The following is a 20267-nucleotide window of genomic DNA, read 5'->3' as shown; positions in this document are numbered from 1 at the left end:
GAGTCCTCTTGTTAAGTTTAGGAGGAGCAGTTGGACACAGATAACAGACTTCCTCAATCTCTCCTCCTGCTCCAGTGGGTCTCCTTTCTGGAGCTCAAGCCCTGCTGGGGAAAGCCTGGGCCTGGGTGCATCACTGCAGGTTTGACACGCCCACCTACAGTCCCGGAGCCTCTCCAGAGGACATGCCATTCCAAACAGCTCTACGTGGGTAGCTGTGATTGGGGGTCAGCTAGTCCAGTGGACATGCAGTCAAGTTTGGGGGTCAAGGGATGATTGCACCAGACCTAAACCAGGCAACGTATAAGCTAGTGCGACTACCTGGTGCAGGAGGTGGTACAGGGCAGGGCACCTTCTCAGTTTGCCTGGATGACCACAGGTGACCATAATGGCCACCTTCCTTCTTCCTGTTGTTGCAGGGTAGGGACCCTGCAAATATTCTCCCAGCTCAAAGTATTAGCAGTGTAGCATAGACTTTCCTCCCTCCTACCTCTGGGAGCAGCTGTGGATTTGTAGGCACAGTGGCACATGCACAAATTCATACACCAACACACAGAAGTTCACATGGGGAGAGTGAATGAAGCTCTAACTAACAGAACATGTGGCCAGTTGATCATTGAAAGTAATGTTGTTCAAATGAGGAAGGAAGGGGGGATCAGAAAATTCCAAATCAGCTAGGGAAAGCTTGGGCTTCCTCGAAGGCTGATGCTAAGAGGCTGCTCCCTCTCTTGAACGAAAGGAAGTCTGAGGCTCTCAGGAGTGAGCAGGTAGATCCACATACACGTGGGATGGAGGAACGGCTGCATCAAGCTCACATCTGACTCTGCCTTCCCTAAACTCTATTCAGGGAGTAAGACTCCAGGGTGAAATACTTCTCTCCCGGTGGCTTCTCCTTATATAGTCAAATGTGCTGTGATTTCTACCCTCATCCCAGGCTGGAGACTTGGGGAAGGAGCCCGGGGGTCTTTGGTGACCGGGGGTTGGTTACTGGGTAGCTGTCCCAGGCTGGTGTTTTATTAAGCAAAATCCTTGCAAAGTGGAAGGTTTTCTTCCTTCCTCCTTTTCACATTTTTTTCATTGTTTTGTTCTCCTTCTCAGCTGCTCCTGGTTCTTAGGAGGCCACATTGTTTTGCCGTTTTTGAGTTGACTTGCTTAAATAATAAATCCACCCTCTTGTACAGGATTAAGCAGATAATTAGGAAATCAATCAATCAATTGGTGTCAGCTGCAGGCAGAGGCCAGTGAAAGGCCCTGTTTTCCCTGTCACCCTTTCCAACCTCTAAACCTGCTCAGTCTCAGGGCGGCACAGGCCGCAGGGAGCTCTGAGCTTCCCGTCCTTCCATTTCAGGGCCCTGAAGTTGGGAAAAATCCAGGAATGGAAACATAAAGAGGGAGCATGGGAGTGCTTCGAAGTTCCATACTTCATGGAGCAGGAAATGAGAGGCCAAGGTAGGGTGGCCACGCTGTCACCTTGCTGGCCTGTAAATTCTTGACCTCCTCTTTAAGAAGTATCAGGAGACTTACTGGTCTGCCTGTATGGGGATCAGCTGGGACACAGGTGCCAGTTACAGGGCTAATTGCTCACTAGGTTGGAGTGAAGAAGGGAGGGGAAAAAAAAAGGAGCAGTGAGTGAGAGGCTGAGCATCTGAGAACCGTGGTGGCCTTTGTACTGGTGGAGACAATTCTCCCAAAATTGAGGGGCAGAGCCCAGAGAGTCACCAGAACTCTCAGCATGGCACAATCATTCTAAGTCCCCCGGCTGGCCAAGGACCACCAACTTGGGGGTCTGGGAATACCTTCCTGAGCACTGTAGATGCCGTCAGCTGAAGCCAAGGCCTCTCACAGGTTTGGGTGTAGTTAGCTTCCCTGGTGGGAAGGGGGGGCACACACCCTCCCTGGGGACACAACTTTTCCCCCAAACAGTTGTGCCGTCAAGCTGTCTCCATGGAGAGTAAAAGAAACCTCATGTGATTTCTCTTGAGAAGGGAAACGAGTAAATCTATGGAGAAAACAGGGCATTAGTATCTTTAATACGAGTTGTTTTAAAGCAGTGGTTTTAACATTTTTTACACTTGGGGACCGGTGAAAATAGAATTATTTTTGGGACAGCTAAGGCAGAAATCACCCTGAGCATAAGTGAATTCAACGAAGATCATTGGGTCTATAATCTTCATACAACATCAGGGTGTTTTGTGGACTGGCACAAAATTTCTGCCGGACTGGTTGGTTGAAAAATATTGTTTTAAGGAAAGATCTTGGTTGGGACGTAGGTAGTCTTGAGCTTTGAGCCTGGATCATGATCTGTCTCCACCATCCTGCCGAAGGCTTGAGAGGGGGATGTCTGAGTATGACTATGCCCTTCACCCAGGTCATGACTGCACAGCTGTGGGGTCCTCCCATAGGCATGTGAATCAATCTGGGGGTGGTGGTGGTCCTTGGGTGTCCATCCCTAGAGAGGAGGTGGCAGAGTTTTTGGTGGCACAGTCGTTTACACCCCACTCTTCCACAGGAGAGGCTGAGACAGGTGGTTTGTTTGCTGAGAAGTAGGGCAGCCTTTGCTGAAGCAAACAGGTAGGGCTCCCTCCCCAGGCCCACTCAACTCCTGAAGGACCACTGTGAGCACTGCCAGTGGATCCGGGTAGGATTAGACACCATTTGCTTGAGGTTAGAGAACTAGCTGGGGCTGGCTGATGGGGCCTGACCCAGCTTCCAGATGCCTCAGGATCTGGAATGGTGAAATTGGCCCTGACCCCACACATTGAGTGCAAAGTGAAACCAAAGTCAGGGGCTGGGGTGTTGAGTAGGGGATACAAAGATGCCAGGCTAGTGGTCCAGGCTAAGGTAGGCTTTTTCCTCGGGTAAGAAGAGCAGTGGCGTTATGCCTGAGAAATGGCTGACCCAAATTCAGTGTGGTGTCTGCGGCTCACTGTCCTGGCCATCAGGATAGTCTGTTTATGGAAGGGGACACGAGGCAGCTTCATCTTCCCTAAACTCACTCACTGGAGGCTGGGACCAACTGTTGCCCAAGTAACAGGCTATTCTGAAAGTGGCCAGTAAGGAGGTTTGGGTGGTTGCTTTTCTCGTGAGGCCAGGACTTTAGGGGAGGTGAGCCAGGGTATGCCGCCACTTTACCCACAAACCCACCCAACCCTGGGAGTAAAGAGGACAGGACACAGCCCTGGGGTACATGTTTATGTGAGTAATAAAATATTTACTATAACATAAATATAAAGGGAACTTCCCAGTCTACATTATTATTATTATTTTTTGCAATAAAGATACAAAGAGGATGCATCAAAACATTGTTCCAAAAAAATAATAAAAATAACAAAATTTAAATTCAAACTGTAATAAACAAAACAAGAAATGGAGAAGGGGGAAGCTCCAAACACATCCAGAAAATAAATAGAGATGGGCCAGAAATCTGGAAATCATATCAAAATATCTTTTTCGGATTAGTCGGTGTACAAAATCCTTTAGGATGGGGACGGAGGGTAACCGGAAAACCAAAAATAAAAATCAAGCACAAAATGTTTCTTCTCCCCGCCAGTGTGTACATATCTCACATATTTACATGGTTCCCACCTCACCCCAAACTTGGGGAATTTCTCTCCCAGCCTTCCGCATCCCAGGGGGCTGCAATGGGAGCAGACAGAAGCTGCAGGGACTCAGTCAGAAGGCTCTCAGGGAACGGCTTATTTCTACAGCTGGTTAAAAAATACCTCCAACTTTTCCAAGTTTCGTTTGTTTGTGGCCTGGAGGGCAGAGCCCCGCGGGGAGCGAGGGCCCTGGTGCGCGGTGGTCAATCTGCAGCGGGGCAGAGGCCCCTTCCCATTGGGGTGCGGGTGGGAGCGCAGACCCCTACAGCGTGGCCGGGAACCGAGCTGGAGCTCGGATAAAACGAAACGAAAATGAGCACTCGGATTTTTTTTGTGAGTTTTTTTTTTGTTTTTTTGTTTTTGTTTTGCTCTTTTGGGGTAGGGTAGGAAAGGTAAAGGGAAAAAATAAATTAGGCTAGATTAAAGCTTTGGCTATTTCCTGCTTTTATACACAGACACGGCTCTCGCGGCCTCCCCTCCGGGGCCCCGATAAATACAGTATACAGCGATTTAAATTAAGGGCGCGGGCGGAGTTAGAAGGACCCCAGGAGCCGAGAGGCTCCATGAATAAATAAAAAGCGTAAAAAACCAAGCCCGGAGGAAGAGTAAGGGGGATGGGGCGCATCCTTATGGGAGAGACGAGGAATGGAGCGAATAAAGTGACAGTTCCCCACTCTCGATCCGCAGGCTCGGGTATCCGTGCCGGGGAGAGGGGACGGGGAACCCTCCTTTTTTCGTCCTCTCTCCCGGGGAATTCCTAACCCCGTACCGCGTTACCTGTCGCTGTGGGGAGGCCGCTGCCGGGATCCGGCCCCGAACAGCCCGGGGAGGAGGGGCGGGGGTCTTCAAGGGAATGGGGGCAGGGAGCAGGCGGCGGGCAGGATGCCCAGGGTGAGTTGGCGGTCCGGATCTTCCCTTCTCTCCCCCGGGGTTTGAGCGACGCAGCCTATCCGTCCTCTTCGCCGCTCACCAGAGAAGATCGGCCGGGTGTTTGGTTTTGTTCGAAAGTTTCTGGGCTTTTTGTAAAATCCAAAGCAACCGAACAAAAAGAGTACAGGCCGCGCGGCGCCACGCAGCGCGCCGGCGGGGGCCCGGCCCGCGGGGTCACTGCACGGAGCCGGGCAGTGTGTGATGGTGGTGGTGGTGCAGCGCGGCCGGCGGGGGCGGCGGGGGAGCCGAGGGCGGCGACGCGCCGCCCCCTCCAGGCCCCAGCTCGCCAGGTGCGTAAACGTCGTCCATGGGTGGGTGGCCGGTGCCGGCCGCGGGGGTCATGCGCTTCTCCTTCTGCCGCCGGTTGCAGAACCAGACGCGCACCACCTCCTTTTCCAGCTGCAGGCTGTCGGCCAGGCCCGTGATCTCGTGCGCCGAGGGTTTGGGGCACTTGAGAAAGTGGCTCTCGAGCGCGCCTTTGACCCCCACCTCGATGGACGTGCGCTTCTTGCGCTTGCGGCCCTGCGCTGCGATCTTGTCCAGGTTGGTGGGGCTGCCGCTGGACGAGTCGGTCTCCTCCAGCCACTTGTTGAGCAGCGGCTTGAGCTTGCACATGTTCTTAAAGCTCAACTGCAGGGCCTCGAAGCGGCAGATGGTGGTCTGCGAGAACACGTTACCGTACAGCGTGCCTAGCGCCAGACCCACGTCAGCCTGCGTGAAGCCCAGCTTGATGCGCCGCTGCTTGAACTGCTTGGCGAACTGCTCCAGGTCGTCGGAGCTGGGCGCGTCCTCATCCGAGTGCTCGCCCACCGAGGAGCCACCGCCGCCAGCGCCTGGGTGCAGGTGCGCCGCCGCTGCGTGCAGGCCGCCGGCGTGTGCATGTCCGTGTGCATGTCCGTGGGCACCCAGGTGCGGTGGAGGCGACGGCTCCAGCTGCGCCTCGTGGCCGTCCTCATGCAGCGCGTGGTGCAAGCCCGGCCCCGCGCCACCGCCGCCCGCCGCCAGCATCCCGGCCAGGCCGCTGCCACCGCCCCCCGGATAGGCCGCTTGCGCGTACAGCCCGAGTGGCTGAGGCTGGTGGCCCCCGCCGGCCCCTGGCGACGGCGACATAGCCGGGCCCAAGTGGTGCGCCGTGCCTCCCTGAGCCCATGCCGCGCCCGCGTGGGCCGCCCCCTGGTGCACCAGGCGCGCGTGGAAACCGCTGCCGCCGCCGTCGTCGGCTCGCCCAGTGCCGCCACCGCCCGCCTTGCCGTGTTCCAGGTGCGGCCCGCCAGCCCAGTCGCCGCCGCCGCCTCCTCCCGTGGGTAGCCACTGGGGGTGCGCTAGGCCCACGGGGTGGCCCGCGCCCGCGCCCAGCCACTCGTGGTGCATTAGCTTCTGCACTTCGCGGTATGCGGCCCCCGCGTGCAGCCGTTCAGCTGCCGCCGCCGCTGCCGCGGCCGCCGCGGCGTCTGGGTGCATAAGCGGTCCCGTGCCCCCAGCTCCGCTGCCGGGGCCCCGCGGCAAGTACTGCGCGGTGGTGGCCATGCCGCCCCGCGCCCTACGCCGCGTTACCGCCGCCGCCGCTTCGCTCCGTCTGCGGGCCCTGCCGCGGAGCTCAGCCGGCTTAAAGCCCCGACCCGCTCAACGCTCCGAAGCCCCACCCCACCCGCCGCCCATTGGCTGCCCGCGGAGCCGCCTTCTGCCCCTCGGACCCAGTCCCCGCCCCCCGCGCCCGCCTGCAGCTCGGCCCGGCCGCCCAGAGCTCGCCATTGGGCCTCGCTCCCGGGGTCCCGCGCGCCGGCCGTGTTGATTGGCCTCTGGGGCTTCATTCACGGCCCCCCATCGTCCGCGTACACACTCACGCCCCGGGGGCGCGGCCGCCACGTGGGGAGTGGCGAGGGGTGGCACTGGGACCGCACCCCCTCTCCTCCTGGCTGCGTGGGCCTCGCTTTCCCCCTGCGCTGGAGGCTTGGAGACTGGTGGGTCCCACTCTCCACACGAACTGAATTTCCCCGTCTCCCGCCCGGGCGGCCAGAGGCGCCGGCGAGGATTGCGGGCTCCGGGAGGCGCTCAGGCTCTGAGAAGCAGCTCAGCCCCGCGCTCCTCCCTGGGTGGTGCCGCTGTCGGCTGGCTAGGATTCCCGCGGATCGTGGCGGCTGTGAGCGGGAGGTGGCGTGGGTCCCCGACTCAGTTCCGGCGCAACTGCTCACCTTGCCCGCTTTTCTCCCGTGGTTTATAGCGGGCTTAGAATAAAGCCTCAGAGCTGTGCTTTGCGCATCTCCGCGGCGCGTCTCCTTTCACCTTTTCTCCTAGACTCAGCGCTGCAACTACACGGACCTGCGTTGCCCTGAGAACGCGTCCAGCGAGGACGGAGTCTGACCCGCCCTGGCTTTACGCCTCGCGCGGGCTCCTCTTCTCCCTGACACCGCGGGCCAGGTAAGTACTGTGCGGGCGGCTCGCGGTGGAACGGCGGGAGGCAGCGATGTAAGCAGGCCGGGCGGAGTTTCCGGATTTCAGAGTGAGAGGTATACTACTGTGGCTTCAGGGAAACGCCGCGGACAAGGGTAGTGGATACACTGGGCTCACCGGTATCTGTCCCACGCTATCTTCTCGCTCCTTTTCCTCCCTTCCTGACCTGCTCATTGGCCTGGGTCGTGGCGGGGTCAAGCCCCGGGAAACTTGCTGTGGATGAGGAGTGGCATGGACTTGGGAAGGTTATCTGGCACTTCAGAAATCCAGCATGCAGTCTGGGAGCTGTCCAGCCTGCAGTTAAATCATGGGCTAGATCTGACTAGACTTGTTTGGGCTACTGAAAAGGGAATTGAGATGTAGTAGGCCTTATTGGAAGGGTGAAGCATGCAATTCTTCATTTCTCCTTATCCTTCCACCTTTGAGGATTCTCTGAAGAATCCTTAGTGGACTTGGACCTCAGCATCAGCTGGCCTGTGCCTCTAAACCCCACACTGGGTTAGAGGCTGAGTGGAGTGAGCTTTGGCCTGTTTTCCACCCTGAGGTTTGTCTGGCACAGTCTTCTAGCCTTAGTTCACCTCTTTCCTCTCCCTGATTTGCCTCCAATGGATTCACAGATTCCAGGGCTCTAGGATCCCAGATCACAGGCTTGAGGTGGAGGCCCAACCAGGGCCCTACTGGGCAAGTCAGGACTGTGGAATAAAGCCTCAGAGTGTGATGAAGGGTGATGGAAGATTTGGTGGCAGCTGCTGTGGGAGATGATTCCAGGGGTGGCTGGGGCAGAGTCCACAGTGACAAGGATCATTCTTGCACATATTGTGCTCATCCAGGTTCCGAATGCCCTAGGACCAGTCTCTGGCTGGTCTCCAAGGGATGGAGCAGAACAGAGTAAGGTCCTTGTCTGGCCAGTGGCCACAGTCCTGAGTAGGCTCTTTAAGTATTACCCTCACTGCAAGAGCTCTGTCTGAATCCAGCTGGGGATGCTGAGCTTTCTTGGACTCTGGCCCAGGAAGCGGTCACCTTGAATCACCTTTGCTTCATAAGATCCTAAAGCAGCAGACCTCCTGGTCTGTTTGCCTTCCAGGTCCCTCTCCCAGGCCCAGGAGGTAGGACCAAGGCTGGGAATCCTGTAGTGAAAACTAGTCTCATGCCAGCCATAACCAGGCCTGTCTGACATTGAAGTTTGGGCTTCCAAACTGGACCTTCCACTGTCTTCCTGGGCAAGAAAAACTTTGGTCCAGTCTCTCTAGGTCATGACTTTTCTACCTGTAAATTGGGAATAACAGGCAGACTGCCTGTCTCACTAAGGTAAGTCAGAGGGTGGTACAAGACAATAGGGGTGAAAGGGCCTCAGAAAGGGCTTTTATTCTACTTGTTTCTATTGTTAGTACCCAGTAAATGGGGAAGTTACTCACCTGCTCTAACTAAATTTCAGTCTCCTCATTCATAGAGTGAGGTTATGGAGGTTTGGGCTAGTTAACCTCTTTGGCCCTCCCCACTCTGATGGTCTGTGATTCTATGAATCCGTTTCAGTTTCTGTTGGAGGGATGGAAATGTCTGGATAGTGGACAGGTGTTCTGATGTCCAGTCTTTGGGGCTGTTACTGAGACTTGAAGAATGATGACAGTGCTTTACCAAGGCCTTTTCGTTCATCATTGTACCTACACCATACACCACTCAGCCCTGTGAGGGAACACTGAGCTTATTATCGCCAGTGCATAGCTGAAAGAACTGAGGCTTATCCAAGGTTGCGGAACCCATGAAGGTCTCACTCCTCATCGTTCACCCCTGTGGGATATGAAAGGGTGCCTGTAGAGACAGTGGCTTTGGCCATAGGAGCAGAGAGAGCCCGCTGCCCTACCTCTGGTAGCTCTCTGGGAGAAAGCCAGGCCAGCTGGTGCTTCTGAGCTCAGTTCCTAGGTCTGTGCTGAAAACTGAGGGATGTTTGCAGCAAAGCCACACTCGTAGGTTACCAGCTTGTCAGTCACAAATCACAGTCCCATTCCCTTTATTCCCACGAGCAGCTCTGTGACTTTGTGCTAGTTGCTTTGCTTGTTAGAGCCTTAGTTTCTTCATCTTCAAGTAGACACAGGAATGCCTGCTTCTCAGGATTGCTCTGAAGCTCCAAAGATGAAGCAAAGCATGCCATTTAGATGCCTCTTAATGTTAGATGTTGTTCTTGGGGTGAGCCACAGTGTGAACTAGGAAAGGATGACATCCCTTTCTCTTCTTTTGAAGTTTTAGATCTTCTACAATGATAAGGGTTTGGTGTTGAGTCAAAATTTTCTTGTATTTGAGAGATTTATTCCCCAGGAAGTCTCCACATCCTCTTGGCTCTTGCTCCCAGGGATTCTTTGAGGAACACTGGAGACTGTGGCATGGTCACTGGCAGAGACACCTGCTGCAGGACAGCCCTTCTTTCCTGGAGCCCTACCCTCATAGATCACGGGGAGAACTTGGAACACAAAAGTTGGATACCCAGCTGACCACACAGACACAGAATGGTTTAGACATGTGAACAAATATATGTATATATACATACACATTCAGATATACACATGCATTTTAGCCCAGGGACAGACATATGGATTCACAATTGGGACACGTGGACTTGACCATTAGATCAGATATTCATAGATATTTATATTCACACAAACCAACACACAATGATAAATACAGGCATGTGTCTTAATGGGAACATATGCAAAACTTACACATAGGCTGAAATAGGCTCAAGTAGGCATTCTTTCAGTGGCACAGAAATACCTGAGATCTACAGGCCTTTGGGGTCACCAGCATGGAGCCTCTCAACTGGTGTGCCAGTTCACACAAATAGGCACATTCTTTTTTTTTTTTTTTTTTACAGAGACAGAGAGAGAGTCAGAGAGAGGGATAGACAGGGACAGACAGCAGACAGGAATGGAGAGAGATGAGAAGCATCAATCATTAGTTTTTTTTTTTTTTTTTTTTTAAATTATTTTTATTTATTCATTTTAGAGAAGAGAGAGAGAAGGGGGAGGAGCAGGAAACATCAACTCCCATATGTGCCTTGACCAGGCAAGCCCAGGGCTTTGAACTGGCGACCTCAGCATCCCAGGTCGATGCGTGATCCACTGTGCCACCACAGGTCAGGCTCAATCATTAGTTTTTTGTTGTGCATTGCAACACCTTAGTTGTTCATTGATTGCTTTCTCATATGTGCCTTGACCAGCAGACGAGTAACCCCTTGCTCGAGCCAGTGACCTTGGGTCCAAGCTGGTGAGCTTTTGCTCAAACCAGATGAGCCCGCACTCAAGCTGGCGACCTTGGGGTCTGGAACCTGGGTCCTCGGCATCCCAGTCAGACGCTCTATCCACTGTGCTACCGCCTGGTCAGGCAATAGGCACACTCTTGTGTTCACACATATGAGCATAGAGCCAGCCTTGTACATATTCACCGCTCCTCCCTCTCTACTGCACAGATACAAAGAAGCCTACACATTACATGGACACACACATATGCACCTACACCCTGTAGGAGCTAACACATTTGCACAGGGGATCAGAGGCAGAGGAAGGGGCATGCCCAGCCCCGAGTTTGATCCATGTGGTTCAGAATCAGCACTGGTCCTAAGGAAGCAGCAGGAAAGCCCTTTCTTTTCATATTTTTTTCACTCCCCTTGTCTGTGGAGGCAGCTCCCAGCCAGGCCGCCGCCAGTCTCAGAGGCTCCCAGGCCTCTCTCCCCAGCGGGGCCCCTGCCCAGCCCACCCCCAGGCCAGGAGCTGCCAGGGCTTTCCCAGAGTGGGCTCTGCCTCCGCCAGGCTTTGGAGTGTGACCGAGCGCCTGCTCATTTGACACAGGTCACCGAGCCTCCAGCAGATGGGGCCCTCACTGTGGGGGGTCTCCGAACCAGAGGGGCTGCAGGGGGGAGGCTCTGCAGGGTTGAATGGCAACTACACAAGCTCGAGCCCCACATCCTCTCTCTGAAGAGCCTTGAGTTACAGACACAAACCTCTGCCATCTCCATTCGTACTCCCTCCTGAGAGATGCTGCCACACTCCCCATTAGCACCCTTTTGGCCACATATGTACCATGATAGTTCAGATACACACCCCAGACAGGCGAGCCTGCACAATGACATACTGAGCAAGATTTGGGAGGGAGGAAGAGTGGGTAGCTGAGTCTGGCTGCCTCCCCCCTCTGGACTGTGAACCCCAGCGCTGTGTCAGAGTGGAGTACAGGAATCGCTGAGAGCTGATGCAGTTGCAGACCCAACGCCTTTTTAGTTCTGGGAGGAGACAAGCTCCAGGAGACTCCACCTGGGTTTCCTCAAGTCAGGAGTGCTGAGAAAACCTACAGAGGGAGATGGAGGCCCATGGGGGTGGGGGGGTACTGGAGGGGCTGGTGTCTTTGTCTGGGTCAGACTGGATGGGACTGGGGCAGGATGGCAGCCCTCACGGCTCATTGCCTTCCTTCTGCCAGTCTTCTCCTCATGCTCTAGATCCTGCATTTTCAGAGTGTCAAGAGATCTGGCTGCTATCTTGGCCCAGACTCACGCCTGCTGGATGACACTAGACCAGTCTCGGCCTCCTAATCGCTGTGAACCTCGACATCCTCCTCTGTGAGCTGGGCAGGATGGTCTCTGTGGGTTTCTTGCGAAGGCGGGGTGAGATCACTGACCCGATGGAAACTTGGAAAGGGAAAGTGTGGCTTAGTTTTTCTCCGCAGCTGCCTGGGGTGAGTAAGAGGCTCTGTGAGCAGGATCAGAACCTGCCGGCTCCCCCGACCAGTTCTTGCGAAGCGATGTCAGGAGTGACCACGCCCATATGCTGTTGTTCTGGACTGGAATGTGTTTTTGACTGGAAGAATCTGGCAGGGTCCCTGATGTCACAGATTCCCACCTGGGGTGGTGCCAGAGTCATCTTGTCCATCGGCTGTCTCGATGCAGGTTCGTGTCAGCTGAACAGATTCAAAGTGCTCACCACGATCAAGAAAGTTCACCCACGTGGGATGTGGTTGCTGTTCTGCTCTCAAGCCTCCCACCTACCCCTCCCTAAACTCAGACCCTCCAGATGTCATACCTCTTCTGTCCTTCCTGTGTTGAAAGAGCCTGTCACAGAGGCAGGAAGGGGCAGGAGGGGTGGTGCTGCCTTTGGCAGAGGAGAGAGAAAAGCCAGCTCCCTTATTTAATCTAAATTTCCCCATTTCTCAGTCTTGGTGAAGGGAAGGTGGGATGGAAGGTGAACTATCTCTTAAGGATGAACCTTTTCTTGCATGTGCCCCCCCCCCCCAGCCTCAGACTCCTAGGCCTATGGTGAAGGTGGGGGTCCTCCCGGTGTATCAGTAGACTATTCAAACGAACGGTGGCTAATTGCTCTTGAAATTTACTTTCATTTTTAGCAGAATGGCAGTCTCTGAGCTGGTGTTAATGCCCACAATCCGGTTATGCAGAACACGCTCTCTGCAAATCGGTAAATCATTAGTGGGATTAATCACTCTGAGAGGCTGGGGTTGGGTTTGAATTTTTTTTTTTTAACACTTTTTATCTGGATGGCTGCAAAATTCACCACCTCAGGGTGGGGTGGGAGCAACGGGTGACAATTTAAGTCCTTGTCACTATCGTTAGAAGAGTGAGGTGGCTTCCTGAGCTTGTGTTGATTTTGTGTCCCGGTTTGGGGGAGGGTAGGCAGCTTGTGGGGGGTGGAAGGGTGGGAGGGGAGATCTCTTGCAGTAGTGCATCAGGGGCTTGGTGTGTGTATATGGTGACTGTATGTTAGTGTCCGTGCGTGTGCTCCTGTGTTTGTACTTTGCAGATGCCCGCGAGTATCTGTGTGCTGTGTCAGGGAGCTTGTGCTTGGTTTGTATTAATTTGGGTGCATTAATGTTTGTAACTGTGGCAGACAATGTTTCCTTTTGAGAGTACAGTAGTTTTAAAGACCATGCCTCACCTCCCTTAGCCTCCAGGTAGCTCTTGAAGGGAAGGAAATAGGTAGAAATGAAGGGAAATCCCAGTAGGACCAGCTGGGGCTGAGGGGGCATAGACAAGAGTAATTTACGTATTTATGAGCCATGCCTCCCTGCTCCCTTCCAGAAGAGACTGAATCCAGCAGAGGCCCCTTAGGGTAGATGCTCTTACTGTAAACCTCTCACTCCCCCATTCCAGGTCTAATGGCTGCCTCCTCCATGGAGGAGGGTCACCCAACACCCCATGGTTCCTGAACCCCAGTTTTTGCGTAGCTCCTGATAGGAGCTGTGTGGCCGTGAGGGGGAAGCGCTTTTTCTTTCCATGTCTTGATGCCCCCGTGAGGGCTCTTAGGGGAGCAAGGTCATTCTTCCAGCCAGGACCAAGCTGATGAATAGGACTGTCTCCCACTTTATGTGCACATGGACCAGCCTTCTTATTTCTTCTCTTTCTCTCTAGCTTAATGCAGTACAGCTTTGGAGCAGTAATTACCTTCAAATGACCTAGTAATGACATTCTTGGGTGTTGACCAGAGATATGACTGTGGGGATGAGGTCACAGGACTTCTTCTCCCCTGCAGTTCCAGAGTATAGGGTTTGAGGCAGAATTTAGTGGGCCTGGTCCTTACATCAAACTGCTTATCCCCCCAGGCCCCTGGCCTCCTGCATAGTTAGTTCGGGTCACCAGGGCATCCCTGTTAACCACTCCACAGATGGCACAGATGCCCGGTACTCTTGCTCACATGCCTCATTCATTGCCCCGCAATGTGTGCCTTTCCCCCCCTTCGTGCAGTAGCCCGGAGTCGGGGGGAAGAACAGGATGATATAGCTCCTTGGCTGTCACAAGTTGGGAGAGTCTGGACAGAGTTGGCTGGGATCCATGCTTGCTTCCCTCGACTTTCTTGGGGGTAGCAGGTGGAGGGTGAAAGTAGAAAAGGAAGATTTAGGAATTATATTTTCCCAGGGACCTCTTAGCATCTTTATGTATCTCTGGTGGCAGACATCTGTCTGAGCTTAGGGTAGCATCTGCCTGGGCTGGAGACAACATCTGTTGGAGGCTGGGACACCTGGCTGAGCCCAGCACAGTATCTGTCCCTGGGACAGCTTCTGTCTGGGCCCCGGACAGGTGTCTGAACCTGGCACAGCATCTGTCTGGGCCTGGTGCAACATCTTCCTGGCCTGGGGGCGATGTCTGTTTGAGCCCTGAACATCTGTCTGACTTGGGGACATCTGCTGAGCCTGGAACAATACCTGTCTGAGCCTGGGGGTGGACTTGTCATTGCAGATAAAATCACCCTTGAGTCTCAACTTTGGTTTGTGGCTGAGAACAGAGCATATGCCAGACTCCTGTCCTTGTTCTTCCTACCAGGGAAGGCCTCTTCGGTGAAGTGCCTCAGTTTACTTCCAGTTGTAGGCCCCTGGCTTGCTTGCTTTAGGCACCTCAAGGGATAGCCAAGCCTATACCCCGGTGGCTCTAGGAAACCAAAGCTAAACGAATGTGTAGGGGGAGCAGATAGGTCATGAAATCAAGTGACTGGTCTAGGATAAATCTCCCTCCCTCCAGCCCCTTGGTTGAGTCAAGCCTGAGTGCACCCCTAAGACACAACTCAGACGTGACACTTGTCTCCTGGGAAGCCTTCCACTGCTTCCTATTGTGTACATCATCAGGTCTGTGGCCCCCGCTGTTCCTGCCCCCGTCTACTCTCAGATTCCAGCAGCAAGGAGCTTCTATTCCCATGAACACCAGGCCCTCACGACTCCCTGCCTTTGCATATGCAATTCGCTGTCCTCAGAATGCCCTTTCTCTTCCCATCACATCCTTCAAGTCCTAGTTCAAGGGTCACCTGCTCTGGGAAGTCTTCTTGTTCCCTGTCTGGACTAAGCCATGACCTCTGCCCTGCTTTCCCATTGTGAAGGCACCCCTGTGTTAGCATTTATGGGCTTGTGTTGTCGTTACCTTTGTGTGTCTGCCTCTCCCACGGAACTGTGAGCCCTTGGGGGCAACTGGTTCTGTCTCCTCTCTGTCTCCCAACACCCAGCCTGATTCCTGGCCTATAGTGGTCCAATAAAGAATACCTGTTGATTGACCACTGTGATGACATTTTCTTCTTCTTCTTCTTCTTCTTCTTTTTTTTTTAAATGGGTGAGGGAGATACTAGTTTTTCAGTTTCAGAAGAAGTAGTCTTCAGAGAAGAGGGCGTGTCTTATTTGTACCTGGTAGGTTGACAGAAGCCAAAGGGAGTGGGGCAAGGGGTCCGAATGCCCCACACAAGGGCTTTTGGAGCTGGTCCTGCCCAGTGCTCCTTATCTGTGACCAGGATGGAGGTGTATAGGACCCAAAGATTCGATACGTGTGCCGCTGTCAGGAGCAGGGACAAGCAGTGAGGGTCAGGGGTAGCAGTGAATCCAGACACAATGGCCTCTCTGTGGGCTGTGGGGATGGGACTGGATCTAGGAAAGAGAACCTCTTTCTGGGTCTAAGCCCAACCCCTTGGGGGCGGGGGGAGAATTGAGATCTGGTTTAGTTTGTGCAGAAACATGCCAGGATTCCTAGGTTTGCTCTTCTTGCCAGAGAGGGAGACTTGTGTATATTGTTTTTAATATCAATGTTATGTCCAGAGGAAATTGCTGTCCCTGGTCAGGGCTATCTGGCACCTGGCCCGGTTTGGAGACACACAGACTCCGGGAGAGCACATGAGGGGAGGGGCTGCGCAGGGCAGGTGCAGAGCCGTATGAGGTAGCCGAGAGGTTTATTCCCTGAGTAGAAAGATCTTTATGTTTCTGCTGATGAGAAAAGCAGCACAAGTTCATTTGTCAAAATTCTTTACCTTAGAAATATACGAAACAGGAAATGGAAGTCCTTCCTGAATCTCTCTGCCTGCCTCCACCCCCCCATAACTACCTCCTATTGGCTATATCTTTCCAGAACTTGTATGCATGCACACACACTATTTAACAATAATAGCTAAGATTTATTGAATGCTTACTAGGTGCAGGAATTGGGCAAAATGCTTCTACTTGGGTTTACACATTGCATTCTCACCAAAACACGACCAGTTGGATGGAACTGTTAGTCCCATTTTACAGATGAGGAGGCTAAGAAATGATATTAATAATAGCCTACATATGCTGGGTGCTCACTCTGTTCCAGCTACCATTCTAAGCACTTTACATGTTATCTCCTTTAATGCCTGTAGAAGCTAGTGGGTAAGAGAATGACTGGCATGTAGCAGGCAATCAATAAGTGGTGGCTGGGTCTCTCAACTTGGAAGTTCAAGAATCTCAGATGATGAATCTGGGATCATTCAGTGGGCCCCTAGATGGGGGGGGCTTGTCCCAAACCCCCTGACCTGTAGGCAGCCACCCCAGTGATACCTGGAGATGCTGACTCAGCAGTGAAAGATATAAACTCCCACCCTGGTTTGCATGTGATTTACACACATTTATTTATGCATGTCTTTGATTAATGTCAAAGTGCCTTGGTGGTTTTCCTGCCAGACTACAGGGCGCTGCAGAGGGCATGGCCAGGGTGGACTGGCTGCAGGTTCTGAGAGTGCATATATGGGGACTATTGGGTGGGGTGAAGTGACAGCTGGGGGTAGGTGGATGGTGGTCGGAGGGTTGAGTAGAGAGGAGACTGGAGCTTGGGATTCTGGAGTGGGTGATTTGGGTAGCTGGTGTGAGATGGGGTCTGTCTGTCAGCCTGTGGCATGGTCCAGCTCAGGGGCTGTGACAGGGTCAGAGCTCTGGACACTGGGTGAGTGACTGACTGGTAGGCCTGTAGATGGCCATGGTCTTGGAGAAGCCAGAATGCCGGTTAAGCCTTCTAGGGATTAGCTCAGACCCAGCGAACCAGTACAGGATCTGGGATCCAGGATAGGACACATGGTGGTGGTGAGGACTTCTAAACAAGGTAGAAGTTCAAGGTAGAAGTCCCCCTGGTGCTGCCCAGGGCAGGAATCCCCTGCTTGGGTGCTCTGGGAGAGGGAGTGCTCCCTGCAATTAAGGCCTTGGGAAAATCTGCCAATCAGCAAGACTGTTCCGTGTGCTGGCTGTGCCCAGCCCTGTGCCTGGCACGATGGGGAGACCAGTCCCAGCCTGCAAACCTTGGCAGGGGAGCTGGTGAGATAAGGAGGGAAGGGCAGGCTCTGACCTTGATTGAAGGCTGCATGCCTGGCACCATGCGGCACTTTCATCCATTATCTCCTTTGATCCTCACAAGGATCAAAGGCAGTGGCTCTCTTATCTTCTCATTACAGAGAAGGAAGCAGAGACTCAGAGAGCTGCAGTGACTTGCCCAAGGTCACACAGCAAGTGAGTAGAAGGGACCAGACTCAAATGCAGTTTGATCTCATTCTATATCCCAAGTACTTAGCCAGTTTATTCTGCTTTGGCCAGGGATAAAGTAAGGATAATACCTGCGTTGCTTAATTGTTGTGAGGGTGAAATGAGCTCAGGTGTGTACGGAACTTAGCACAGTGGCTGGCATACAATAATTCATCAATAAAAGATTTTTTTCCCCTTAAGTGTTAGAGGTAGGATTCTTAAATCCTGATCCAGTGGACTCTGCTGCTACTGTTGTTCTTGCCAAGGCTGGTTGAGAGGAGGGGTGGCTGGGCACAGAACAGGACCTCCTTTGTGAGTTTGGTGAGCCTTTGTGCATGGATACTGATGGCCATCAGCATATGGGAGGCCAGGCCAGAACCCTGTTGGCTCAAGTCCTAGCCTGGGTTGTTTAATTAAGATAGTTAAGATTTTCTGGATGGGGTGTGTATATATGTGCACATACTTGGTAAGGGTCCCAGACTGGGAAAGGAGAGATGACTTTGGGGGGGTGGGGTGTACTCTACCAGTAGGCAATGGTCAGGGCCCTTTCTCAAGTCTAATGGCAGAGATCTGAATCAAGTAAAGGAGTGAACCATGTGAAAATGTGAGGAAAATCACTCCTGGCAGAGGGAGCAGCAAGTGCAAAGGCCCTGGGGTAGGGATAAACTTAATGTCAATATTGTCTTAATAGAGATAATATTGATTTGTATCTTAAGGTGTTTGAAGTAGAGAAGTTAAGTGGGGAGCAGGATTCATTCAGTCATTTATTCATACATCAATTCAACAAGTACTGTATTTAGTGCCCACTTCATGCCAGCCACTATCCTGGGTGCTGATGGCTAACACTTATTGAGTGTTTACTAGGTTTCTAAGCACTTTCCATATAGTATATTAATTCATTCAATCTTCACAATAATGCAAAGGCTTGGGAAAGGCTTGTAGACAGTTAGGCTCACTTTCATTCTTTCAGTCTCTTCCCATTTCCCAGCCACCCCATGTCTGGGCACCCCGTGTCTGCCACCAAGAAAGACTAGGGTCCCCACAGTGGATGAAATGGGGTGATCCTGAGAATATCACAGCTCCAGAGTCTTTCACATCTTGGCTCAGCCCTATGCAGGATCAGGCCCTGAGCCTCCTGGAAGCCATCCGGCAGACCGAAGCTAGAGAGGGTGGGGTGCCCAGGTTAATCCCACCCAGGCAGCCCTGCCCCAGAGCTTTCTCTCCCTGGGGGCTCCCAGCCACATCTTCCTTGTCTCCTCTCCTTCACTTAGCTCCCTGCCCCGCTCCAGCCCTCTGCCTAGCCCAGTTCTATGAGCCTTCTTCAGAAAGCCTATTGACAGCTCAGGGCAGAGGCTCCTGGCAGGGAGAAGAAGGTTCCTACCTGTTGTCTGATGAGACTGTCTCAGAACACTCCCTGTGCTCTGCTAACTCTGCTGCAGGCAGCAGGGGTGGTCCTTACCCTGCGGGCTCCCTCTGACCTTTCCATAACAGCGTCAGTGCGCCAGCCTCAGCCAGGTGGGCTTCTCGGTTTCTGCCCACCCAGCCATGCCCACGACCTGGACTTCTCACCTTCTCTTTCAGGAAAAAGGGTGAAGAGGAAATAGAAACGATGTTAAAAATTCAGGGGCCATGGAAGGAGTCTGACTCCTCGATCAGTCTTTGGTGAATAAAGAAACCCAGGAAAACATGTTTTCTGGGTGGGATGAAGGGAAAGGAAGGTTTTGTACTGATGGGCTATGCCAGCGGTTCTCAACCTGTGGGTCGCGACCCCATGGGGGTCGAACGACCAAAACACAGGGGTCGCCTAAAGCCATTGGGAAATACATATTTTATTTAAAAATGTATTGTATTATATAATAAATATATATTTTCCGATGGCTTTAGATGACCCCTGTGTTTCGGTCGTTCGACCCCCGCCGGGGTCGCGACCCACAGGTTGAGAACCGCTAACCTGGAAACTGTGACTCTATCTGTCTTCTCATCCATTGCCCGTTCATCCATCCATCCATCCATCCATCCATCCATCCATCCATCCATCCATCCATCTGCTGACTGAATGCCTAACACAACTACCAGTTCAGTTTCACTTATTGAGTATGTGTGTTGAAGAGCTTGTCAGCATTTATACATTTGTAACTCCTCTGTTTGTGTCTTTTCTCTTCCCACCTGGTTCTTAGAGAAGCTTGCTGAGAAGTGGGAACCCCTCCCCATAGAGCCAAGGCTCTGTCTTTGCGTGGGGTTTTCAGCAGCTGCCTAGCTTGGGCACCCTGGGGGGTCAGGGTCGTGGGGATCTTGCCTGCTGCTCCCACCCCCCACTGGGCCAGGCCTGTGACCCTCACTGTGCTCCAGCACAGAGGATGCTGCTGCTCCAGGGGCAGGGCCTCGCCGCCTGGCAGCCCGCCTGCGCTGCTGCAGGGGCTGCTGGCCCCCTGCCAGCACCAAGCGTTAGGAGCGGTGCAGTTGAGTCACTGCAGAGCTCTCCACACTGCTGTAGTAAACAAACAGGCTGGGAACCGGGGTCAAGGGGCTGCTGTGTTGGCAAGAGCTGTAGTCTTGCGGGGTGGGTGGGCAAACTCTGAGCCGAGCTGCTGCTGTGGTCACTTTTTTACCCTCTTCCTAGCCCAGGGCAGACCTGTGGGGTGGCTCGAGCTGCCCTGGTTGGAGGTGAAACTCAGAAGGAGGGGCCATAGACAAAGACCCAGATCAAGACAGGCAGACACACACACACACACACACACACACACACACACACACACACACACTGGGAGCCCAAGGGGTATAGAGATGGAGGGAGGGAGGGAAGGGGGGATGGATGGAGGAGAGAGAGAGAGAATATTAGGGAAGAGAAGGAAGATTCAAAGGGCCACGTATCGGGGAGGGAAGTCCAGGGTAAGGGAAGAAAGTGGAGGGCCCAGGCAGGAAGCCTGCAGCTTAATAACAGCCCCCTCCTCTGTGGATGGCACCCCACAGTGAACAAAACTTTTCCACTTGCTTAAGCTCATTCAAGCCTCACAATAGCCCAGC

The 20267-nt window shown here is 53.3% G+C and overlaps 1 protein-coding gene across 1 annotated transcript; it reads right to left on the bottom strand.

The window, feature by feature from the left end:
- Positions 1-3192: 3192 nt before the first annotated feature.
- Positions 3193-6097, bottom strand: POU3F1 (POU class 3 homeobox 1). Its single transcript, XM_066269597.1, has one exon. It carries the CDS (start codon positions 6051-6053, stop codon positions 4701-4703), a length of 1353 nt encoding a protein of 450 aa, XP_066125694.1. The 5' UTR covers positions 6054-6097; the 3' UTR covers positions 3193-4700.
- Between the last annotated feature and the right edge of the window lie 14170 nt (positions 6098-20267).

This window comes from Saccopteryx bilineata, chromosome 3, assembly GCF_036850765.1.
Source record: "Saccopteryx bilineata isolate mSacBil1 chromosome 3, mSacBil1_pri_phased_curated, whole genome shotgun sequence".
NCBI lineage: Eukaryota > Metazoa > Chordata > Mammalia > Chiroptera > Emballonuridae > Saccopteryx > Saccopteryx bilineata.
Note: the sequence above shows the minus strand (reverse complement) of the source record. Positions and strands in the feature narration are given on the sequence as shown.

Coding starts and splice junctions, on each gene's coding strand:
- POU3F1 (XM_066269597.1), bottom strand. CDS start 6,053: ATGGCCACCACCGCGCAGTACTTGCCGCGGGGCCCCGGCAGCGGAGCT.